At 41.6% G+C, this 26700-nt stretch overlaps 1 protein-coding gene across 1 annotated transcript; it reads left to right on the forward strand.

The window, feature by feature from the left end:
* Window positions 1–17020: 17020 nt before the first annotated feature.
* On the forward strand, window positions 17021–23072 carry SHISA2 (shisa family member 2). The gene is made up of 2 exons (XM_036300385.1): window positions 17021–17385; window positions 20906–23072. The coding sequence occupies exons 1-2, from the start codon at window positions 17052–17054 to the stop codon at window positions 21457–21459; spliced, it is 888 nt and encodes a 295-aa protein (XP_036156278.1). The 5' UTR covers window positions 17021–17051; the 3' UTR covers window positions 21460–23072.
* The last annotated feature ends 3628 nt before the right edge of the window (window positions 23073–26700 follow it).

Here is a 26700-nt window from a genome sequence, read left to right on the forward strand (position 1 = left end):
TGATATTGTTCTTAAAAAGTCATCTGAACTCCATCAGTTATCTATTGCCACAATATGCTGTGTAACCACAAACTTCAGTAGCATACATTAACTGCAAAACTTAAGTGGCATACAGTTAGAAACATTTATTTTTTACCACTCTATTGGCTAGGTGGGTGGTTGTGCTGGGTCAGACCTAGAGGATCTTAGCTGGGTTCATGTCTGCTCACTCACATGGCTGCAGACATCTCGAGAACCAGTGGGGGTTGGGGCCGGGGAGGCTGGTCCAGGCTGTCATCAGCCTGGACCACTGATCTCTGCTCCATGTGGTCTCTCATCCCCCAGCTAGTTCTCAGAGCATGACAGCAGTAAGAAGTGAGAGCAGAAGCTTGTAAGCATGCAAGGCCTCTGGAGAGTGGCTCAGAATGCATTCTGGCTGCATTCTGTTGGTCACAGTAAACCACAAAGCTGCCCAGATTCAGAGCTGGAAAACAGACACCCCCTCTAGAAGGGACGGGCTTCCAAGTCACATTGCAAAGGTTATAGAGCAGCAGAGAAGTAGCGTCATCTGTTTCAGTAAATCTACTACTTTAACATGCTTTTATTATTAAAGTTTTTACTGGTCAACTATTATAAATTTAAAATTATGGAGAAGGATCAATCATTTCTTCACTGTCAGTAGCTAGATTTCTCCTCTGGCAGCCCCCTGCATATGTATGAGGGGACTGGACAGAATCCACTTTCTACTGTGATTGGGAGAAAGAGCAAGTTATTTCTGTAATAAATAAATATACTACTTTTGTTCTTTCAATCTTTATCATGTCTGAAACAGAGAGGATTTATTATGGGCACTGCTGTGGAGTAATTTGGGAGTTTTCCCTTGTGAAATTTTTAGTGTCGAGGTTAACATGCTGATTTTAAGGCATCCACTCCCAAATCTAAGAATTCCCAAATGGTATTTTCACTTTAAAGGATCATGTCTTACATAGAATAAAAAAAGCCGTTATGCTCAATTAATATTTGACATAGGAGGCAAGAGCATACAATGGAATCAAGACAGTCTCTTCAATAAATGATGTTGGAAAAATTGGACAGATACATGCCAAAAAAAATGAAACTAGACGACCAAATTACACCATACACAAAAATAAACTCAAAATAGATAAAGGACTTAAACATAAGATGGGAAACCATAAAAATCCTAGAAGAATTAATAGGCAGCAAAATATCAGACACATGTCGTAGCAATAGCTTTACCAATACAGCTCCTAGGACAATGGAAACTAAGGGGAAAATAAACAAATGGGACTACATCAAAATAAAAAGCTTCTGCACAGCAAAAGAAACCATCAACAAAACAGCAAGAAAGCCCACTGCATGGGAGAACATATTTGCCAATGTTATTTCAGATAGGGGTTTAATTCCCAACATTTACAGAGAACTCATACAACTTAACAAAAGGAAGATAAACAATCCAATCAAAAAATGGGCAAAGGACCTGAATAGACATTTTTTGAAAGAGGACATACAGAAGGCCCAGAGACATATGAAAACATGCTCAAAGTCACTAATCATCGGAGAGATACAAATCAAAACAACAATGAGATACCATCTCACACCTGTCAGAATGGCTATCATCAACAAATCAACAAACGGACAAGTGCTGGCAAGGATGTGGAGAAAAAGGAACCCTCATACACTGCTGGTGGGAATGCAGACTGGTGCAGCCACTGTGAAAGACAGTATGGAGTTTCCTCAAAAAGTTAAAAATGGAACTCCCATTTGATCCAGTAATCCCACTTATAGGACTATATCTCAAGAAACTAGAAACATCAATCAGAAAGGATATATGCACCCCTGTGTTTATAGCTGCACAATTTACAATAGCTAAGATTTGGAAACAACCCAAGTGCCCATCAGCAGATGAGTGGATTAAAAAACTGTGGTACATCTACACAATGGAATACTACGCCGCTATAAAAAAGAAGGAACTTTTACCATTTGCAACAGCATGGATGGAACTGGAGAGCATTATGCTAAACGAAATAAGCCAGTCAGAGAAAGATAAATATCACATGAACTCACTCATATGTGGGATATAATGATCAACATAATTTGATGAACAAAAGTAGATTCAGAGACAAATGGCAGGGGAGATGGGGAGTTAGAGAGCAACCAAAGGACTTGTATGCATGCATATTAGCTTAACCAATAGACACAGACACTGGGGCGGTGGGGGCTTGCCCAGGGTGGGAATGGCTGGGGGGCGGGTGTCAATCAGAGAAAAAGGAGACATGTGTAAAAGTTTAGACAATAAATTTAAAGAAATAAAGAAAAAAGAAAAAGAAAAGTGGACATACAGAAGGCCAAGAGACATATGCAAACATGCTCAAAGTCACTAATCATCTGAGAGATGCAAATCAAAACAACGAGGTACCATCTCACACCTCTCAGAATATCTATCGTCAACAAATCAACAGACAACAAGTGCTGGTGAGGATTCGGAGAAAAAGGAACCCTCGTGCACTGCTGGTGGGAATGCAGACTGGTGCAGCCACTGTGGAGAGCAGTATGGAGTTTCCTCAAAAAATTAAAAATGGAACTCCCATTTGACCTTGTAATCCCACTTCTAGGAATATATCCCAAGGAATCAGAAAAGATATATGCACCCTTATTTCATAACAGCACAATTTACAATAGCTAAGATTTGGAAACAACCTAAGTGCCCATCAGGAGATGCGTGGATTAAAAAACTGTGTACAGCCCTGGACAGTTTGGGTCAGTGGATAGAGCATCAGCCTGTGGACCAAAGGGTCCCGGGTTCAATTCCGGTCAAGGGCATGTACCTCGGTTTCAGGCTCCTCTCCAGCCTGGGTCCTGGTCAGGGCTCATGCAGGAGGCAACCAATCGATGTGTTTCTCTTACATCTATGTTTCTCTCTGTCTTTCTCTCTCTCTTCCACTCTCTCTAAAAAGTAATGGAGGGGTATCCTCAGGTGAGGATTAAACAAACAAACAAACAAACAAAAACTGTGTACATGCCCTAATCGGTTTGGCTCATTGGATAGAGCATCAGCCTGGAGACTGAAAGGTCCCAGGTTCGATTCCGGTCAAGGGCATTACCTTGTTTGCCGGCACATCCCCAGTAGGAGGTGTGCAGGAGGCAGCTGGTCGATGTTTCTCTCTCATTGATGTTTCTAACTCTCTATCCCTCTCCCTTCCTCTCTGTAAAAAAATCAATAAAATATATTAAAAGAAAACACACTATGTACATCTACACAATGGACTACTATGCTGCTGTAAAAGAGAAAGAACTCTTACTTTTGCAACAGCCTGGATGGACCTGGAAAGCATTATGCTAAGTGAAATACGCCAGTCAGAGAAAGACAAATATCACATGATCTCACTCATTTGTGGAATATAATGAACAACATAAACTGATGAACAAAAATAGAGCCAGAGACAGAAGAATCAAACATACTGTCAAACCTCAGAGGGAAGGCAGGGGAGTGTCGGGAGGGGCAGTAAGAGATCAACCAAAGGACTTGTATGCATGCATATAAGCATAACCAATGGACACAGACAGTAAGGGGGTGAAGGCATGTGTTGGGGGGTGGGAGAAGTCAATGGGGAAAAAAGGAGACATATGTAATACTTTAAACAATAAAGAATTTAAATAAAATAATAATAAATAAAAATAAAAAATTGAGCGTTAAAAAAACAAAAAACAACACAAAAAACCAACAGAAAATAAATATAGTTCTTAATTTTAGTCACTAAATATAGTCACTTTATTTAATAAGAATGCTAATATACCAAAACAATTCTACGAAGTTTAGAATTATTATATAATCTATTAATCTATATCATTCTGCCACTTATTATTTAAATTTGCATAAACATTTATTGGTTCAAAAAGGAATGTTTCCTGAAGCTAACACGCATTCTTTTTAAAATCATCTTTACAGCCTTCACACTCATCATAGTCTTGCACTAGTAAGATTGGTACTTCAATCGACTCATAGAATCCCACTCCAAGATTTTCACTCCAAGTTTCATGTAGAATTGCTTACTTATATTTGAAAGTAAATACTGTAATTCAATATTAACAACAAATCCCAATGTCACCCCATGTTTGCATTTCTGATGTTGGCAAAATAATTAGGCACAATGGTAATATGTAATAAGCAGGTAGCCACAGATCACACAATTTCAGGGACGCCGGAACTATCGTTGAAGCAGGCTTCTAAAGCTTAAGCCAAAGGCAAATATGAAGTTTCAGTTGAACCTGGAGGCCAAAGCTGAGCTCTAAATGTGACTATGCTCCTAAAGAGGTTTTAAAGACTAAACGAGGCAATGTATGTAGACAAACTATAGCACATGTCTTCAATAAGCGACAGATAATGTTTTTCACGACTTTTGCTTTTAGTCAGAATCTGTTATATTATTTTGTATTTTGACTCCTAGTGAAACTTATCAGCAAAGCTCCTTGTGTCAAAACAAACCCAAAGTGAAAAATGGGCAATGTCTGTGCAAAAAGGATCGGTCCCTTGGAGATTTAAATGTAATGCACAGGAGGCTATCTCCATGCCTTGTTACCTCAGTTAACCAAAATTTCTGTCTTTCACTTTGCTGTGACTCTCAGTACCACAGCATCATGACAATTATTTCACCTGTTTTAATGATATGTTGCAAATATGATTAAACCCAGAACAGGCTCCCAAAGTGTATGGAATTTATAGATGGGATGTGTAGAATTATTTATGGTGATGTTTCAGAACCAAATGGATAACTGTTGATTTTGGATGTAAAGTATGCTTATTGTAGTCCATTCCAAGTCTGGAATATTAGGATTCTAAGCGGATAATTTATTTCACAAAAAGGTTGGATTTTAAGATCAAATTGAAAATGTGACTATATAGAGAGATGTGCACAATTCTTGCTATGAAAAGTTACTTAGTTCCTAAATACTCTGCTGTTGTGTGCTACAGTAATTTATTACTTTAATAGTTGTATTTTGGGTTAAATCTTTTTTATATATATATTTTATTGATTTTTTACAGAGAGGAAGGGAGAGAGATAGAGAGTTAGAAACATTCATGAGAGAAAAACATCGACCAGCTGCCTCCTGCACACTCCCTACAGGGGATGTGCCCGCAACCAAGTTACATGCCCTTGACCGGAATCGAACCTGGGACCTTTCAGTCTGCAGGCCAATGCTTTATTCACTGAGCCAAACCAGCCAGGGCTGGGTTAAATCTTTAACAGCATGTCTATGATGCAAATAAATGCGTTTCTCATTCTTACTTTAGTCATTCAGCAAGAAACACTACAATTCAGGAGCCTAGATTTAGGATTGGCAACTTGGAGAAAGATTATTGATAATTCAAAGTAAAATCACAATGACCAGCTAATTGCTCCGTGCCTGGCCCCACAATTCTTAACCCGCCCCCCCCCTCGCCCCCCCCCATCTCCATCACTCAGCAGGTAATAAAAACAGTCTTCTCAGATTGACATTCCAGGTACACAGAGAGTGTGGTTTCAGCCTAGTAGCTATCTTTTTTCTGATCTTGTAGATTGCTCTTTTCCTGTGGCTTAGTCCATTTCACTGACATAATGTCAGTGCCTCTCTCCTTTAAATCTAGTGCTTGGGTGACTGACTCTATGTTATGTAATTAATTATAACAATAGGCATGTTCAACTTAACCATCTCACAACCAACTTTTAGCCAGAAGATGGAGTGCAAGAGCCAAAGACAGGAAATCTTGGGCTGTTTATGGCTTTCATATATTTTTCCTCTGTATCAAAAGGCCTGGAATTATATTCTTAAATTGAGCACCTAGACCCCGAAGTTCAGCATCATAATATGTATAAAGTTAGCCAAGCTCTTAAGAGTGAGCTACCCAAATAATGTTTTTTAATAAGCATGTAACTTAGATTTTATAATTCGTTGACAACAGGTAAAAAGCATAAATCAATGATCAGCATAATTCAACGAGTTTTGGTTCAGGCCTGACAAGCAGTGCACAATTAGGAATGTTGGTGCTTTTTTCCTACATGTCCATATCATTGTTTGGATATAAAACAGATTGCCAGAATGTTAACAATTGGTGATTATAGTGGAGGAATATACAGGAGTTCTTTGTGGTATTCTTATTCTTACCTCTCTTTCTCTAAGTTTGAAATTATTTGCAAGTAAAAAGTACCACCCCCCTCCCCATTTCCTACTTTATTTAGTCAATCAGACATGACATGTTTTTATCATTTGATTAAAAACAAGAGCACTTGCCCTGACTGGTGTGCCTCAGTATGTTGAGCGTCATCCCATGTACCGAAAGGTTGCCTGTTCTATTCCTGGTCAGAGAACATGACAGGGTTGTGGGCCTGGTCCCTTGTAGCGGGCATGCAGGAGGCAGCCGGTCCATGTTTCTTTCTCTCTCATCAATGTTTTTCTGTTTCTCTCTCCCTCTCCCTTCCTCACTCTCTAAAATCAATAAACACATATTTTAAAAACAAAAACAAGAGTACTATATATTGTCCTTAACCCACTTTTTAGGGGGGAAAAAGTTGATTACTGAAGTTTGCTGAAATCTATAGCCAATTATAAAATTAAACACATTGAGTATCAGTTAAGGAGTTGAAAGATTTGATACATGTCAATTATTAGGATCCCAAGTTTTCATTACCCCAGGAATCTTGGAATATCCAGTGAGTTGGAGACATGGCAAATAGTGTCAAAATACCTCCAAGAGAGGCAATGTTCACTTTCTGTGACATGAACAGGAGACTATTCTTGGACTTTTCTGTTTGTCTTTTACAAAGAATCTTCTGGTTTATTGAGCCTGCTGCCTATTCATGACTCAGCCACTGTGATACCAGCCTTTGTCAGAGCACTCTGTTCTGGAACCAGGATTCAACAACTGGAGGGCTGTGCTTCCTGTATTTGGAAAGCGAAGTCTATTCAAACACTCAGACTTTAACATAAACCAAGCCCTGATCTTCTGCTTCACCTCCAAGGCTACCAAAACAGGACCCACCATAATGAAGAAAACAGTGGTGAGTGCTGGGCCTTGAAGTCAGTTATCCTTTTTTTATTATTATTCCATGGAGTCTGGCTTAATCCTTCTTTTCCTATCACGCAACATATGGATTATATTTTCTCAAAAATTAGGCTGTTTGGCAGCCCCATACAGATTCTAGAAATGTATGAATGAGTTCAAATGGAAGTGAGGTGTTTTGCTTGTTTGTTTGGTTGTGTTTTTGTTTTGTTTTGTGTCAAAGCACCTATTACCTATACTCTACCAAGAGGAGATTAAATATTCAAGCACAGGTGAAATAGTACTACAGGAATTGGAAGCTCAGTTGAAAGAGCTGAGTTGGCCTCTCCTGTGGTTTCAGCACTCAATAGCACGACCAGTGCGTTCAATCCAGTTGGCAAGATTTCCTCAGGTGAAATGAGAGATATGGGTTTTCTGCACTCTATAAATATGACCATTTATTGAGCCCAATATATTTATGTTCCCATTCATTCTGTGCTCACTTTAACTGTCCAATTTGCTTGACCCAGTCCATAAATGTATATTGCCTACATCTGAAACTTACACTGGATGGCTTTTGAGTGAGCAGGATTAGGAACTGTATGACTAATACAGCCCAAACCAGGCCTCAAGGTCACCTCCAAGCCACAAAAGTACTAAAATGCACATTATTCCAAAACTTTAATTAAAATATTGGAACAAGAGAACAGATACATTAATAGAAGCAATTTTGTCTTACTTTAAAATAGTTTATTTGCTTGAGAAAGTGAGCAAGTTTGATCAATGTCAAAAGAACAAATATGAATCAGGTTTGCTGTTTTCTTTATTATAATCCCCCAAATTTTACATTGCAAAGTAAGATTCACGAAATACTAGTAAGGAATCTCAAGAATTTAACTAATCCTGGCCCTGTTGGCACAATTATCCTAACATTCCCCTCCTTCACAGGTTAGAGTTTATTTAACAAGTTCTTAAGGAACATGGGGGTTGGGAGGTTTCCTTGCCTCTTTAGTCATCTGCATTACTGCTTCTTCATCTACACTGGTTAGAGAGTGTTCTTTAAATATCACTTTCTGTAATTTAACTCCACCTTTTTGGTCAGTTTTATCTTTACTGCAGGACAAAGAGTATCCTAAAATAATTCCTCACATTGTTAAAGGTAGTTTTGCAATAACCTCACTGACCTTATTTTCTTTAGGCATATCTCATCATCTTAAACCTTCCTCCACTTTTCTGCTTTTCATTGTTCTAATATTTTCTTCTGGATCTTATATCTCCCAAGTAAATCGAGCCACTTTCAGAAATAAAACAACTAAAAATATGTGCACCTTATAAAGTTAAAACGAAATTGGTAATAGAAATTAAGAATGCCAGTAATTTGTGTATTTTCTCTAAGACATCTCATCTCATTTGTGTAACATTAGAAACCAGTTCATTGAAAGTAAGAACTGACAAAGGAAGTCTGACAATGCTTGTATTAAAATGAACTGGCTAACATTCTGCACAGGCTGGAAACTTCTTTTTAAATTATTCTGAAATTTTAGAAAAGTGGATGAATTTAAATCTTATTTTTTTTTTTTTTGCTTATTTAATGACATACTTATTAGAAGAGACACTATAATGCTATAAAAGAATTTAGTCTAATGCCTGACACATACCAGATGCTCAATAAATAGTAGTTATTAGGTGATTGAGCTTCAGTTGTATAACTATTCAGGTATATTTTCTAATATAAAAACATTTTTTTAAAACTTTTCTTCTAATTAGGTAATGAAGGCTAGTAAGTTGGAGACTTTCCAAAAAACTGTTACGTTACTACATAAGAACTTACAATATCAAGTAAGAAGTGTCCAGAATACTGTAAAGCTGGGAAATGGTCTGAAATACTTAAATTTAAGGTGTTATTGGGATGCTAACATTTTTAGGTTATGGGACTCCTTAAACCTTTTCCTGCTCATTTGAATACTACACGATGTAGAACATTCTCCTTTATCCTTGCAATGGAGACATTTTGAGAAAATGCAGATGTGAAGTGTTATCCAAGGACTTTTAAACAAATATGAAGTTAAATTCAATTGTTTCCTGAGAGACTGGTTTTTTGCAAAAGCCAAAGAGAATCTCTTACTAACCCAAAAATTACCCAAAAAAGAAAAAAAAAAGAAAAGAAAAGTTGAAACCATAAAATTGGGGAGGGCTTGGTTTGGAAAAGTTAAAGTATTTGGCCAGGGATAATTACAATGACTATGAGGCTGCACTGTGAATTCCATCATTCTGCTTCTGCTAAAATAAGCAGCACAATGGTTCTTTTATCTTTTTGTGTTTTTACCAGGAGACTGGTGAGGCAAGCTTTGATGAGGGAAATTCCTATTTTGACCAAATCTAAACACTCAGGATAAATGGGATTTTAAAAATATGACCTGGTCATAGAAAAACAATGATCTTAGTAATGAGACATCCCAATGAACCTATAATCCAAAATGTTTCTGAATTACTTTAATTAAAAATATTTAATTAAAAATATGAAATTATATTCCAGGGACCTAGTTTCTTAGTCTGTACATGGAACAACGTAATTCCATACTGCCTAAATTAGACATTTCTCCACCTTCTCTTGTTCCTTGGAGACCAGCCCACCCCACCCAGGAGTTCCTCTCACTGTGGGACTCCCCACAGCGTGTATGTCCCCCGTGCTTCTCAAGCTCATCCTCTGGCGACCACAAGGCTGGCGATGTTTCCTCGCGCAGCTCTAGCTCTGAGCGGTGCCGCCTCATAGGCTGAGAACTTGACAGAGGGCATTCATTGCCTGACCAACATCCCTAGGCTAAGTCAAGACTACCAGTGGCATCACAAAGAGCTTCTCCTGCCACCGATGAAAGCTGGTGGCACCAATTGTGTGGATAGCTTACGTTTCAATTTCACGTGGTCACATCTGGGACACAGCTTGTTCTTTTTTGCATCATCTTTCATTGCAAGCCTCTCTTACCATGAGCCTCAAATGTATATCTATGGGGGTCGGGCCATGGGTGGCTCTGACTAGGACTTCCCTTCCCTTTGAACCCACTATCCAAGTATTTCTTCCCAGGTTTTTTTCACCCTAGTCTTTACCAGATATTTTATATCCAAGTTGCTGCACTTAGAACAGCTTTAATACTTAGTGAAGTTTTATTGATTTCAAATTCCTTGAAATTAACACTTCAACATTGAGTATCTTTGTGCCTGGCATATAGTACATGCTCAGTAAATGTTTTTTGACAGAGTAAACTGAGCCTACTCCAACTTAGACTTTGAGTGAGGACTCTAAAATGAGCAAGATTAGGTTAATGCCTTCAAGGAGTTATCCTCTAGAAGGGAAGACAAAAGGAATCATAATCCCAGTTTTATCAATAGAGATATGAATACAATGTTCTGGGGGAAATTGAACCTGGATATATGTGATATTCAGGTTTTAGCAGCCAGTTAGCTACATGCCCTTCTCCATCCAGTTGGGATCAGCACACATTTACTGTATCTTATTGCGGATGGGTATCTAATTTTCTTAAACTGTTTCCAGCACCTGCTCCTGTCACTTCAAGCCGTCCCCTTATGGTCCATAGGTAGAGCTATGACCCAACCTGCCTCAAATTTTGGAAAAACCTTATAGTTGTCCTACAGCTATTCCTGATGTTAGTGGATTAGAGGAAATAGAAAGAGGGAGGGTAGATCACTCAGCTCAGATCATAACAAAGTATCACAGCTTCTGAGGCAAAAAACCCCACATTTATTTTCACAGTTCTGGAGCCTGGAAGTTTAACTGGAGGGGCTCACAGGTTTATGTCTCCCGAGGCCTCTCTGTGCTTGCAGAGGGCCAGCTTCTCATTGTGTCCTCACATGGAGTTTCTCTGAGCACTGCTCCCTGCTGTCCCTTCCTCTTGCTATTGAAGTCACCCTATGACTTCATTTCATCTTAGTTTTCTCCGTAGAGGCCTTCTCTCCAACTACAGTCACATTGGGAATTAGGGCTTCAACCTATGAATTTGGGGTGGCACAAGTACGTTCATTAGCTGATTACCTGTCGGTATCATTTATTAGTAAGAGAGTAGAGCCTTGAAAGTGGTAACTAGTTTCACAGCTGCAGCGTTTTTGCTTTTTAACTTCTACTTTTCAGGTCTAGATTTTTTTTTTTTTTTTTTTTTTTTGCTGTGGTTGGATACAAATAAAGCAAAATTTACCAGGTGACATTTACTATGTTCACAATGTTATCTAGTTCTAGAACATTTTCAACCCAAAGAAAACTCGTACCCATCAAGCAGTCACTTTCCCTTCTTTCCTCCACCAGTCCTGGGCAATTTACTAATCTACTTTCTTTCTCTATGGATTTGCCTATTCTGGTTAGTTCATATAAATGGAATCATACAAATTGTACCTGTTGTGTCTGGCTTCTTTCACTTAGCACAGTGCTTTCAAGGTACATTCATGTTCTAGCATGTATCAGTACTTTATTCCTTCTTATGGTCAAATAATATTCCATTGTATGAATAGGCCAAATTTTGTTTATCTGTTCATCAGTTGATAGACACTGAGTCGTTCCTATGTTTTGGTTTTATAAATAGTGCTGCTATGAATATTTGTGTACAAATCTCAACTCTTTTGGGTATATATACTTAGGAGTGGAATTGCAGGGTCGTACAGTAATTCTGTGTCTAATTTTTAAAGGAACTGTCAAATTGTTTTGCACAATGTTTGAATCATTTTATAGTCCCACTAGCAATCTGCAAGGTTTCCAGTTTCTCTACCTCTTCTCCAACACTTGTTATTTTCTGATTATTATTTTTATTACCATTCTAGTGGGTGCAAAGTGGTATCTCATTGTGATTTTGATTTGCATTTCCCTAATGATGTTGAGTATCTTTTAATGTGCTTATTGGTTGTTACATCTTTTTTGGATAAATCACCACATCCTTTTCCTGGTTTTTAATTGGGTTGCTTTGTCTTTTTGTTGTAGAATTGAATACATGCTCTGGATACTAGGCTTATCAAATATACGATTTGCAAGTATTTGCTGTAGGCTTTTTGATGCCATGTTGATTTTGTTTATGCCGGTCTTTTGGATATTCTCGCATTATTGGAAGAAGTCTGGATGGGTTTAAACTCCATATCTCCAAAAAGAAAATATAACAATAGTAAACATCAACATGAAAATAGTTCAGTAAACTCTGGGGTTAGGGGTGAAGATGGGTGAGGGAGCGAAGTCTGACCAATGTTTAAAGTTAATGGTAGAAGAGAAGGAAAGCATTTAAAATATGGAAATTACTCTTCTGAAAGTCAGTATATATATATTTTTAATTAATTAATTATGTAATTAATTTTTTACAGAGAGGAAGGGAGAGGGATAGAGAGTTAGAAACATCGATGAGAGAGAAACATTGATCAGCTGCCTCCTGCACACTCCCTACTGGGGATGTGCCCGCAACCAAGGTACATGCCCTTGACCGGAATCGAACCTGGGACCTTTCAGTCCGCAGGCCAACGCTATCCACTGAGCCAAACCAGTTACGGCTGAAAGTCAGTATATTAATTACAGAGAAAAAATAGGAGGATGAAAGATGAAACATTTAAAATCAACCAGAAAGATTTTTTTTGAAAAATTTATAACCATTTTTTATTTTCAGATGATGTTAGGTAACTACAAGACAAAATTGAAAGAAATGTAAATTAACGTATTTGTTGGACTTGAAGTCTTATTTGTTAACACAAATACTTTAATTTAAAAGAACTCTGGTCAACCAAATGTGAATTTTCAAAACTATTTATATTTATAAAAGAGGAAGAAAAAAATGAATGAACCTAGTGAAAACCATTCTTCCTAAACAGACTCCTGACTGGTGTACAGATGCTAAGAACCTTCTGCTCTTGCTAAAACTTGCAGAAAAAGCACTGTAGATCTTGCCGCTTTTAGAACTGCCAGACAAATGACATGTGATTACCTCCATATGATTTGTATCAACTTCAGTTAGCAAAGTTATAAGTAATCATTTCTTTACTTATATGATTTTCTACTTGTAGTATTGAAGATATGTCAGAAGTTTGTTTTTAAGTCAATTGTATTTTATTCATATATAGGCACAGACTGAAAGGTGAAATAACCTGAAAATAGACTCCTGAATTTAATGTCTCTAGAATTCAACTTTTTAAGTAGCTTTTTTTTGTGTGTGTAGATTCTTTCACATGTGTTTAAATATATTTTGGCAGACTGCTTGACATTTAGTTTTGATTATAATAAATTATTACAACTACCTATATGTTATGACTACTAGTTACAGTTTCTCAGAAGAGACTAGTAAAATAGTTTAGGTTTCTCTTAAGAACAGTGAAGAAGTTTCCTTTTAAGTTTTTTTTTTTTTTTTTTTTAAATCACCATATTTCTATTGATTTCAGAGAGAAAGGGAGAGGGAGAGAGAGAAATATCAATGATGAGAATCATTGACTGGCTGCCTCCTGCGCACCCCCTATGGGGGGTGGGGGAGGGGATGAGCCTGCAACTAGGGCATGCACCCTGACCAGGAATCAAACCTTCTGGTTCATAGATTGATGCTCAACCACAAAGTCACACCCGCCGGGCTGTTTTTATTTCTTAAGGAAGAAACAAGACCATCTTAATATCTCCACATAGAGAAGCTCAATAAGTATTTGATAAATTATTTTATAAAATTTCAATACAACATATTAGATACACAAAGAAAAGATAAAAACAGTCAGAAGGAAGAACAGCACAATCCATCACCACACAAAGGAACAGGCCTCTCCTTAACCTTTAAGGAATAAAGGAGCATAGCAATTAAAAAGAGGTTGAATTTATTCAAAGCGTTACATTTCCAAGTTTACCAGTTGTGGATTAAATCGTGAACTATTTGAGAAGAACTCTTTGTGTATAAATGGTGGCACTGCCAGGTCACTAAATCAATTCCAATGTGAAAATGTTCAACATTTCTTTCTTCATAAATAAACATAAATTGTGGGGGTGTTGGAGAAAATGATAAATGAATAGTGGAAGGTATGGTATAGGTACTGTCTGAAGAAATGTACAATTCTCTTGCATTAATTTTTTTCCAAAAGAAAAAAGAGGGAAGTATTAACCCTCTGAATACCATTCAAATCAATTTATGGTGCCATAGGAAAATAATGATACCCAACTACCTGGTGATTGGTATAGAGTTCACAGTTACTCCTTGGCTTACTGTAACGGAGGCTGTGCGGACTAGCAGCATAGGGGCTGGCTTTAAAGTTGGCTAAAACTGGGTGCTCTCCAGGCACACCAACACTTTTTATCTGTACCAATTGGGCAAGTTATTGAGGATAGCAATTCTGTCTTCATAGGGTTGTGAGGATTAAGAGAGACTATGCATGTAAGACTCACCCCAGTGGCTAGCACAGAGTAAGCCCCCAGTGAACACTAGCTAGCGAATAGTATCTTCTAAGAAAAAGACAATTTGAAAAACTGAGTCTTCCCTCAGCTTCTTCTGGTCTAATTTTAAGTGCCACTCCTCTGATAATTTTTCTGCCTTCCCTCCCCTCTCCACCCCCAGGTTATGTGCTTAAATTGACACTGTATTACACCTGTCATAGCTTTTATCATCTTTGTATTATATTTGCTTATTCAATTCCTTGCCATTCTGTTCAATATCTGTTTTACTCCAGAGACTTTAAGCTGTTTGCAGGAAATAGCCATGATGTCTAACTTCTTGGTGAATCCCCAATACCCAATACAGAGCAAGTATACTGTAAGTCCTTAGCATGTGTTTGTTGAATGAATAATTTCATTTTGAAATTTTTACTTATTAGATTGAAACAAGTTGGTGTTTGGTGCATTTTAAATACATAATTTTATGTAGTCAAAATGACCAAAAAACCCGCAAGGCCAGGAAATAAAGTGCAATGCTTGGAGAGAGATTTAGTGAGAAGAATAGGTGTTTGGGAGGTGGGTGTAGGGTAGTTTTTCCTTTTGATTTGATTTGGTTGAAGTGGTGGAAGGATGTCAACCATGTGTGAGTCTGTGCATTTACCAGGAATACACGTGTCCAATTGTTTTTTTGAACATTAGTGTCTTTGCTGTGAATAAAATTGCCTTGTGTTCAAAGACTTGGAAGGGGCCATTGTAGTCATCACATCCTATGTTTAACTTTAAAAATGTAGAAACTGAGAGCAGCAAAATGCAATGATTCTTCACTGGTAGGGCTGAGCCTAGATTTCAGGTCAGCTGATTTCCAGGCCCAGTCGGAAAGGTCACTAGTTCCTTTAAAAATAATCACTGCTGCTTTAATAGCATCAGCACCTGTTGTTTCAGCTTCCGCAAGAGAGAAGCTATTAATTTCTCCTCCATCAAAGCCGAATTTCTGGTCTGTCTGACCTTTGTTTTCTTCTAACTGCAGCTGTCTACACCAGTAAGGCCAGGCACCTCTCTGCTTGAATCCAATAAATCGCCACGCCCAAATATAGAAACCAAAAAAAAGCGATCACAAATCATGCAGACAGTGGCCAATCTGTGATGTCTTTTTCGAACTCTCTTCATAGAAGCCTGGAGCCCACCAGACGAAGACCCAGGCGTGCGAACTTAGCCACCAACAGCCAAGTTCTTCCTCGGCTGGGCCTGTGACCAGCCGCGATCAGGACATGAGCTGCTGGGAGCTGAGAGAGACAGTTAATCTGAGTAGCGACTTCACAGTCTGAAAAATGCAATTATAATCCATCTAGGGGAAGTTCTGAGAATCAAACCGAATTTTGAGTGCCAGGGATCTTCAATAAGCAAGTTTAGTTTGCTTTACTTATCATGATTTCGTTAGCAAGGCCTAGATTGCATAAGTTTTCTCCCGCGCCTGTTCTGGGCGGCAGCCCCCTGTCGCTGGCCACCCGCTCCTCTTCCCTCCTAGTCCGAAGGCGAAGGGCTCCGGCGCCCCGGGACGTTCAGGGGAGGGGGAGCCGCGCAGCACGCATGCGCGCCGAGCGGCCGCGGCCCCTCTTAAGAGCGCAGATCAGCGGCCGGGCGCAGCGAGCCGAGTCGGGGCGGGCTCGGTGCCGGGCGCGGCGACTTTGCTGGCGGCTGCCGCACTCCGCTTCTTCGGGAGCCCCGAGGACTGAAACTTTTGTGGGAGGCGCCCACCGGTGCGCACCTCCCGAGAGCGCAGCGGCCAGGGGGAGACGGGGAGGCGGGCCGGCCCAGCGCCCGTGGGAGCGAGCTGCCGCTGGAGAGGCGAGGAGGGGAGCTGGCGCGAGCCGCCGCCAGGACCCACGCGCTGCCGCCGCCGCTCCCGCCGCCAGCCGGCAGGCTCCCGGGACTGCGGCGGGGGCGCGCCGGTCACTCGCCCGCGTCCTGGACGGCTGCGTGAGCTGGGAGGACTGACCGCACGTCCCGCGGCGGGGACCGTGGTGCACCCCGAGGTTCTGCCGGGGCTACGCGGCCGGAGCCATGCGGACCGAGTTCGGAGCTGAGCAAGCGGAGCGCGGCCGGTCACTGCACTTGCTGACCGGAGTCCTGGGCGCACTGCCCGCCTTCGTAGCCCCTTCTCGCCGCCCGAGAGGGGAATAAAGGAAGGGAGACGCTCCCGACTCGTGAGCGGTTTCCCGAGATTCAAACCCCGCGGCAGCGTCCCGGCTCGGGGTCCGCAGCGGCTTTCCCAGCGGTAACCGGACTGGAGGGATCGTCCCCTCGGGGATGCCCGGGGAGGGTCCTCTCGCGGGCGAAGGCTCCAGGGGATGCGGGACGACAGCGCCGGGGGCCTTCTGAGTCCGCACCCGCAGCGTTCCGTCAGCGCAGACCCACGCTCCAGGCTGCCCCTTCCGGACCGGGCCGCCCGGCAGAAGGAGGGCATGGCTTAGGCGCCTCCTGGGTCAGCAGCCCGGCGTCGTTGGCTCCCGGGACGTCGCGGCAGAGGGCCGTGGGCACTCACTGAGAAGAGTGACGAGATCCCGGCCCGAGCACCCCTGGGACGGGGTCTCGGGGGCCACGACTTCCTGAAGACCGCGCAGCGCTCCCTGGAGACGCGCGGCCCGCGCCCAGGGTGCCATGTGGGGCGGACGCCGACCGCCCGCCGCCGCCTCCCGGGTCCCCGCTTCACTCCTGCAGCTGCTGCTGGCCGCGCTGCTGGCGGCGGGGGCGCGGGCCAGCGGCGAGTACTGCCACGGCTGGCTGGACGCTCAGGGCGTCTGGCACGTCGGCTTCCAGTGCCCTGAGCGCTTCGACGGCGGCGACGCCACCATCTGCTGTGGCAGCTGCGCGTTGCGCTACTGCTGCTCCAGCGCCGAGGCGCGCCTCGACCAGGGCGGCTGCGACAACGACCGCCAGCAGGGCGCCGGCGAGCCTGGCCGTTCGGACAAAGACGGCTCAGACGGCTCGGCAGGTAGGGTGGGGGGCGGGGAGGGGCAGGGCCGTGCTCGAGCGGGAGGAAGGGTGGCTTCGCCTGGACTGCATGGACCTGGGGAGAGGGGAACGGAACTAGGAGCACCGAGATTTCAGAAAAGGGTCTTGGACTAGGACGTGGTTCCAGCATGCTGGGCCAGCCAATATTTCGTGAGAAATGGGGCACCAATTCACCGTCCCGGGACTCAGTTTCCCCATTTGTTAGCTAAAAGGTGCTTTGGGTTGGATTTTCCCCAGAAAACGACAGGTCTAAGGCAGGGTGGGCCAACGACAGCTTCATGGTCCTCCAGTCCAAGGAGGGGCCTCTGGGCCCCCTCCCCTGCCGCCTGTCCCCAGAGGTCTAACTTGTAGGAAGGGTTACCATCTTGGGAGTCCCAGAGGAAGCCGGGAGGGATGGCGAGGGCACTTCTGTGAAGACTCCTCAGGAGGAAGGCAGCTGCTCAGGGCTTCCCGGGGGTGACACCCTGTACCAGACCCTGGAGACTCTAATCCTCTCTAACGTGCTGCAGCCTCTCTCCCCTGTCAGGCCCCGGCCTCTGGTTTCTGGACAGTTATCACCGTGCTGGACTTGCTAGGGGTCACATTAGAGCCGTACCCAATCTTGCTCTTTGTGACTTTGATTAAAAAAAAAATTATTTATATATTTTTCAAATTGCCAAAGCTAGAGTTGGAAAAATAAACAAGTCCGTGTAAGAATTTGATAGGTTCCACTTCCTCTTCACAAACCTCCCAGATGGCCTCCCTCCAGGGTCCATTCAATATGTGTGTTTGAGAGGGAGGATTTAGGTTGGTGTAGGGGTAGCCGTCAGATGGCAAGCATGGCACCACGAGGGTGTCTCTTTTCTCTGCAGCTGGTTGTATTAAGGACAGGACTGTTCACCAGCACAAGGGCCCAGGCTTTGAGTCACCTGAGCTTGGTACTAGTGGCATCTGTGTTGACAGAGCTGTCTCCCCCTGGGAAGAGGCAGCTCGGTTTGTGCTGGTCCCTTTGCAGTCAAGCATTTTATTAGTAAGCCACTCCTATTGTTCTGCTTCATTGAATCTGAAGAGAGGAGAACTGAGGGTAATTCCAGAAAAGGTGCCATCTTAAAACACAAGCTCAGCCTTGCAGGGTGTGTGGCCCTGGAATAAAGCCTTGAGAAATGAGCCAGAGACGGAACTGCTACTTCCGTGTGTCAGCTAAGTTGGGCTCCTTAACGGTCTCTAAAAAGTTAGGTTAGCTTTGGAAAGATCAGTAGGCAGCAGACTTCTCATGACACCCTGTGATGTGCATGGGTGTCTTCTTTACCCTACTTTTAAGTCCTTTTTTTCTGAAAATTCTGTTCCTCTTGCTTCTCTTCTGCAACCAAGAAGGACAACAGGCCTAATTAAGCAGCAATGGGGGCTTAGAGGGGCACAGCATTCTTTACCCCTGTGTAGCTATTTACACTTCCAATTAAAAATTCTGGAAAAAGAACAGTTATTTCTCCCCAAAATTCATTATGTGGACTTAGGTTGCTTTCAGCTAGTTTTTGCTATAATGTTTGGGGTTTTTCTTACTATTATTATTGCTTTCTTTTTAAAAAAAATCCTCACCCAAGGATATTTTTCCATTGATTTTAGGGAGAGTGGAAGGAAGAGGGAAAGACAGAGAGAAACATCAATGTGAGAGAAACACATCGATTGGTTGCCTCCTGCCTGCACCCTGATGAGGGCCCGGGCTGGGGAGGAGCCTGCAACCGAGATACGTACCCTTGATTGGAATCGAACCCCGGACCCTTTGGTCTGCAGTCTGACACTCTATCCACTGAGCCAAACCAGCTAGGGTTCTTTTTTATTATTTCTTTACTTCTTGATGACACAGTTAGGACTGGTATCTTAGTTTAGAGAATGAAATATTTATAGCATGCGGATGGAGAAGCCCCCATCCCCTGCTCTAGTGTGCTGTAAGTGACTGTGATTAGAGCAGTCAGAAAGCCAGCTGTGCTGTAAACTGTAGCAGATATTTCTACCTGCTAAAGAAACACTGTGTATAAATACAGTATTTACTCTGTTCAGAGTTGATGATTAAGGAAATCAAATGTCAGCTTTGGTTAAATACTTACAAAGTATGTTTTGCTTTTAAGGCGTTATTTCTCCATGACTTCATGTGCTACTATATTCTAAAAGCACTGACTCCAGGGGACAGTCAAAGGGCACCTCAGAGGTGTGGGAGAACTGGGCTCCCTCCTGAGGTTCTGCCTGTACCCCTGAGCTGGCACTGCTTTGCCAAGACCAGCAAGACCTAGTCCCTGTCCTCCTGTGTTTTCCAACCAAGTAGTTAAGGACATGGGCAGGAACACACAAAAAAGTAGCTTCTCAGTAACCTCAGGTGGGATTCTACAGAAGTGGCTCCCAGGCATCCGGCGGCCCCGCCCTCCTGGATTCTCTGCCCCTGTCAGTGGGTGTATCTTACCCAACTTCGGGAAGCCCCATGCTGCTATCCCCGTGGCCCCCACAAGAGTTTTTAAAGTAAAATAATGGAAAAATACAGCTTGCTACCAATTTCACTAAAGTTATTATTTTTTATCTTTTACGGTTTTATTTTCCAGAATAAACCTCACTTGCTAAACATGGCGCCCATTGCTTTATGCTCTGCAGGCTGTCTCTGTAGTTCCTCACACAGAATCCAGTGTCAGAATTCCAGGGTGACTTCCACCTCAGCCCTCCTGGGCCTGCCTGGGTGCTTCCTAGCTCGCTGTGGGCAGCTCTCCTTCCTGGAACAAATATCTTGTTGCTTCCGAAGTTTGTTCTCCTCGGTACCTTGTTCCATGATGCCTGAAATAACTTCCCTGCACACAAGTCACTAACCCTTTCCACCATCCAGTGACCCATACTAGGTCCCCTCTAACCCCCCCTCGTACCCCCCCCCCCCGCCCCAGCCTCACCTAGATAAGCATGTGGAGTTTTTCTTACCCTTCTTTGACTTCTGTGCTTTACAGACTCCTTTTGGAATGGTCATGGCTAGAGTCTGACCTACGTTTTTTATTTATTTGCCTCTGGAAATAAAACTTGCTAAATAAAATATGGTAAAAAGAGTTTGCAAGGAATACAGATAACTTGCTGGGGGAAGAAAGCTTTTTAAATAATTTCAACTCGTTTCTATACAGATCTTACAACTATCTGGCAAGTATGGGCAGTTCAGTTATTGTAGGGATTTTAGAACAGTCTTAAAACATGAAACACATGTCTTCAGTGAATTGGATGTTTGCCTCAGTCAGTGCAGTTGGTGAATCTAGCTGTAAATATTAAAAATTTTGCTTTAGGAGGGCTGACCTGCCATGCCTGTCCGGACTTCCCACCTTTCCTGAGACTGAGTAAAGGACAGTGCCTATGGTAGGCTGCTAATGGGCACACAAACCAGCCCACCCTGGTCCTTCAGTTAAGTGTCACTGCCACTCCTTTCTGATCTCCACTGCCAAGCACACTGATTTTTACTGCATATTTATAGTGAATCATAATGTTATGTTTTTGCCCTCCAGTCCCCATCTACGTGCCATTCCTCATCGTTGGGTCCGTGTTTGTCGCCTTCATCATCTTGGGGTCACTCGTGGCCGCCTGTTGCTGCAGATGTCTCCGTCCTAAGCAGGAGCCCCAGCAGAGCCGGGCCCCTGGGGGGAACCGCTTGATGGAGACCATCCCCATGATCCCCAGTGCCAGCACTTCCCGGGGGTCGTCCTCCCGCCAATCCAGCACAGCTGCCAGCTCCAGTTCCAGTGCCAACTCCGGAGCCCGGGCGCCCCCAACAAGGTCACAGACCAACTGTTGCTTGCCTGAGGGGACCATGAACAACGTGTATGTCAACATGCCCACGAACTTCTCTGTGCTGAACTGTCAGCAGGCCACCCAAATTGTGCCCCATCAAGGGCAGTATCTGCATCCCCCATATGTGGGATACACGGTGCAGCACGACTCGGTGCCCATGACTCCTGTGCCACCTTTCATGGACGGCCTGCAGACGGGTTACAGGCAGATTCAGGCCCCCTTCCCTCACACTAACAGTGAACAGAAGATGTACCCAGCTGTGACCGTGTGACTCAAGGTGCTAACTGGGTTCCACGACAAGACTGAGGAAAACGGAAGCTATAGACTTGGCAAAGATTCTCAAAGTGGCAGTCCATGCATGTTGGGGGTGTTCATGGCACAATCATTTGGATAGTTTCATTGGCCCCCAAACTGTGAAAACACCTCTCTCTGAATTAGCTTTTTGCGGATGTTTTATCCCAGTGCATGATTGATTTATGATGGAAAAGGACCTCACCTGGAGATGCTGTGTTGTTACTGATGGTTGTATGACAAATGCTTGAGCCCTTAAGTGCCCTTGAGGTTTGGCTGTCAAAAGAATTTTGTAAACAGATGATTAAGGGTGTTTATTATATTGTTATTATTATTATTGTTTCTTTTGTTTTTTTACTGTACGCAGTCAGAATACCTGTTCCTTGCCTTTTACCTGGGCAAGTCTTTTATAAGCATTCAAGGTTTAGGGGAAGATATTAAGAACACAATTATTATCAAAGGAAATACAATTTGAACTCCATGAGATTAGTCATCAATCTCAGTATTTCATAGGCATTCTTTCTTTCATTGTAAAAAGATATATAAATTGTCTATTTTTGTCTATTTTGTGCTTTCTTACTTTGTGTAGAGATCTTATTACAAAGTGATTTTCTACATTAAAAAGAGACTGGAAGAAATTGTATAGTTACTTAACTAATGACATTTCAAAATTCTGGGGTTTTAATCTTGAAGTGGTGGATAGTGTAGTAATAAAGCCATTCATCCCCTTCTTGATTGTATCTTCTAATTTTCCAACTTTACAGTGACATCTGAGAAGTAATCAGATTTTTTTTTTATGTTGAAATTATAATCTATCACCTGCTACTTCTACAAATTACGTATGGCTTGGCATTTCTTTCTATTTGGTTTCTAGATCCCGATGTCTGTATGGGACCGAGTGCAGGTAATTACGGTCTTATAAATGAAGATCATCATTTCTGCCTAGAATTGATAAAACATTTCTTGTTTCCCCTATAAATTTCAAAGAAATGCTTTATAAAGGTTGAGTATAGCTTCTTAGCCATAATCCAACATTTTGGATGAAATTTAAACCACAAATATAATTTACTTTGAAAATAATAAGGCTTTTTATACTCTCATTATCAAAATGGCTTATTTTCCAGGCAAGAGGGACTATTAAATCAAGAGAAAAGCTTTTCAAAGAGATACTGCCTTTCTTCCCCCACAAAGTTCTTGTTTTTCTCTCCTAGTCCTCAGCAAGCACTATATTCATTACCAGTGTTCTGAATTATGAGATTCAAGTGAATTTGTGTATTGTTTACTTATAAGAAGTAAGTTTAAGTATGTGCAAGTAAATTTCCAACTGCTAGCAAAACCAAGATTTGTAATTAAACCATTATAAGGTTGGTCTTTTACACATTTACGCCAATATCTATTATCTTTCATCTACCTTACCTATCATCTACTATCTATCTACCTACCTACCTTTCTATCTATCTAACATCTATCTCATGACTGAATAATGTAAAACCACTGTTGGCAATTGGTATCTGTAAAGATACTCAATCAAACATTTTTAAAAACCAAAGGCAAGGGAAATAATTTTACTTAATAAATATTTTATGGTATGAATTCCTAGGGGAGTTGTTTTTTTCATTTTCATTCTACTTTCTAATTTTAGATGGTCTATTAAACCTGTTAATAGAATAAAATTGCTCAAAATTATATGTATTGCTTTCTAGAACCAAGAGACTACCTTCAAAAGTAATCAATATCTGAGAAGTTCATATGTAAATTCTATGAGTCAGTGATATTATTTTACGTATTCTATGGTAAATGTTGACAACACAAAAGAGGTAGTTCTTTTGAGATCATATTATCAAGTTACCTTGTTTTTGATGGTGGATTCTGACGATCTAGGAAGTAAAATTCCTAGAAGACTGGAGGTGAAAGGGACCTTAGAGATCACCAGTTTACGGATTGGTGAACTTTTTTCAGTAAAGAGCTAGAGAGTAAATATTTTAGGATTTGCAGGTCATACAGTCTCGAACAGCTCCAGAGCTCAGCTGCTGCAGTACAAAAACAGCCATAATCCAATGAGCATGGCTGGGGTTCAGTAAAACCTTATTGCTGGACACTGAAAATTAAATTCTATAACATTTTCACATCACAAAGTATTCTATTTCTATTATTTTCCATTTCAAAATGTAAAAATTATTCTAAACTCCAGGGCTCTAAAAAGCAGGCAGTTTGTTATCCAGCCATAGTTCACTAATCCCTGGTCTAGTCCATCCTTCCCCAATGCAAGCGTCCCTCAGCCTTTTCAAAATATAGGGTTGATGGTTCTTATGTAAGAGAGTGCTTGCTTCTCTTATATAAGACTTCGACCTTTCCTCCTTTTCTATGTGGTAATTAAATACCACAATAAAAGCAAAAGCACACTTTAATAAATGACATGAGTTTTTCACTTGGTCCTACTTTCCAAAATATTATCCTATCTAATAAAGATGGAATATGCAAATTGACCATCACTTTGTGACAAAGATGGCGGTGCCCGCAGCCAATAAGGAGGGACTATGTAAATTAATGCAAAAAAGATGGCGGCAGCTGCCCGGAGCAAAGGTGGGAGGCAGTGGCCAGAGCGAAGGCCCGGGTCCTGGGTGCCAGGGGGAAACCGGTGCTGGCAGCCAGGGGAAGCAAGGCCTATTCTTGAATAAATCTTTGTGCATCGGGCCTCTGGTATATATATAACATCATTGGACGCACACTTGGACCTTTTCAATTTTGGTAAAAACTGGAGTAATTTAGCTGCCAAAGTAAAACATTTCAAATACCTGGTTTAAGTATACCTGCCTTATTGTCAAGAAATCAGAACCTATGTGGTGTAATTTATACTCAGGACAAATACTTTAAAGTCTTGGGGGACTAAAGGGGAGCAGCTACAGTTGGGAAAATAGTTTCCTGCTGCATGTCTTCTTCTGTATCTAAACCTTTCTCATTGGTTCATGATGATCCCAGGGGAATTCTCTATCCCTGTGTGTAGGAGAGGAAAACGTTTTGATTTTGAGGAAGAAGAAATTAACCAGCACTTTATGTTCGTCTAAGAGCCCGGAAACATGCACCTCCTATAATTCCTGCTGTAGTCGGAAAAGCTAAAATTTAACAATAACATCAACGCCCAGAGCGATGAGAAGACCATTAAGACACATGCATTTGAATTTAGCATATTTGCTTTGCAAAACTCACTTTCCACTTCTGAATACTTCCCTAGTTTTTGATGAACGACATGTTTCATCTATTAAATTTACCTTGAGCTAATTTTAAAAAATCGCACAATTTTACTTCACGAATTCGATGATTAATATTTTCTCATTGTTTTATTGCCAATTAGGATTTAAGCAAGCTCCCTTCAGAAGCATTTCCTGGGGAAACCAGGAAGGTTCGAACGAAGTTGGTAAGGACAGGGCAGCCATCCACAAATGGACCAGACACGGGAGAGGAGTTTAAATGGTGCTTAAAGCTGGGATCTGAGAAAGTTTGGATTAATTCATTCTCTTCTCAGTTTGGTCCCTACTTGGTAATAGAACTCACGTTTAGTCCCTTTTCTCTCAGAGACTCTGTCTCTGTTGCCTGCAAATTCACAGTTGTCTTTTGCTTATAGTTTCCATCTCCCTCCCATACACAATCCTCCATGGTTCATTAAAGTGGTTTAAATTAATGAACACACTTGTTTTTAGTTGCTTACGCTTCCCAAATGCTTGAAAGGAATAAGCTGGTTTCTTGTTCATGGGCTTTAGGATGGAGACTTCTCATTAACATAGCCTGGTCTTCCTCCAGTCAGTCAGAATGTGTAATTAAAATGTGTAATGCGTATTTATGCCCTGTCCATGCAGACCTGCACTCATGAGATGTGCATGAGGAGCTGGTCAGCGTCGGGGGTGGGCAGACTGACCCTGTCAGTCATTAGGATGCAATGTCAGCAGCTCAGGCACCTGTGGGCCGCACTGGACTTGATAAGTTCCTGCTAAGTAAATACGTAGCAGCACTAATGGCTAAGTGAACTTTCTAGGACTTTAAAAAAATGTGATTACTTCCCCAATGTTGCTTATTTCCTTTGCCTCTTGAGCAGGAGAAAAATCAAAGTGTCCGAGGAAGCTGTGTAATCTCGAGTGGAGGAAGCGCCACGCAGAGTGGCTTTAAAACCCAGGGAAGTTCCTGGGAGCCCAGAAGTGGGTCTGGACCTGGCCACTGGGGAAGGCTCACCCTTTGTGATCCACTTCCAGGGCCCTAGTCATTTTCCAAGGAGCAGCCTAAATGTTACAAGGAGGAATAAATCATGCATATAAATGCGAACACCATTCCTCATCACTCAACCTTAATCCTCCTTTTCTCCTGGCCTACATGGTAGTCTCAAGGACATTTCCATCCTGCACTGTGTCTTTCTTATTTTAAGAGCCAGAAACCAGCCATTTTCACTCAGCCCATTCATTCCAAAACACTTGTAGAAAATTTCTTTGACTTTTAAATTTTTTAAAATGTAAAGCATGAATTGTGATCCAAGTGCCTTTAAGGAATTGAGTAAATAAAAGATGACAAAAGTGAGAAATTATTAATTCCCCTCCAAAAAAAATATAGCAATACACTAGGTAAATATGTTTTAGTGCATTGATTTGCACTTGCTTTTCTTCTAGATAGACTGATTTATCAGTGACAAATGGAAAAGTAAAACCTGGGACAGTTACTTCTGTTAAGTATTTTTGAATATTAATTATAACCCAGTTGCACCATGATAGAATCGCTTTGAGATAAAATACAAAGCTTTATGCAGAGAGTTGGCTGAAAGGGTCATTTTGGTTTTCACACTTAAGTTTTCAGAATTCCTTCAACATATTCAAAATTGAAGGACCTTGACTCAAGAACAAGAAATTTAAAATTAATGCTTTTAAAACAACTTTTAAATGAGCGACAATAAAAGGAGTAAAAAGTTTATGATGGCAACCTTAAGATTGATTTTAAACATAAAACATGTATCTTAATTTCAACCATCTTGAAGTGTAGGTCTTTTCATTTAGAAAAATCATGGGTTACACAGACATGATTTACTCGGTAGACATAACAGCTGTGGAAGACGGAATGCCATCTGCAACATGTATATAAAATTACCATACGTGTGTATACATATGTGTACAGAATGATCACAGGAAAATTTGAAACAGAAAAACTTACTACATGAGGCTATCTCATCCAAGACTCTGCTCTC

Source organism: Myotis myotis, unplaced genomic scaffold (genome assembly GCF_014108235.1).
Source record: "Myotis myotis isolate mMyoMyo1 unplaced genomic scaffold, mMyoMyo1.p scaffold_m19_p_3, whole genome shotgun sequence".
Classification (NCBI taxonomy): Eukaryota; Metazoa; Chordata; class Mammalia; order Chiroptera; family Vespertilionidae; genus Myotis; species Myotis myotis.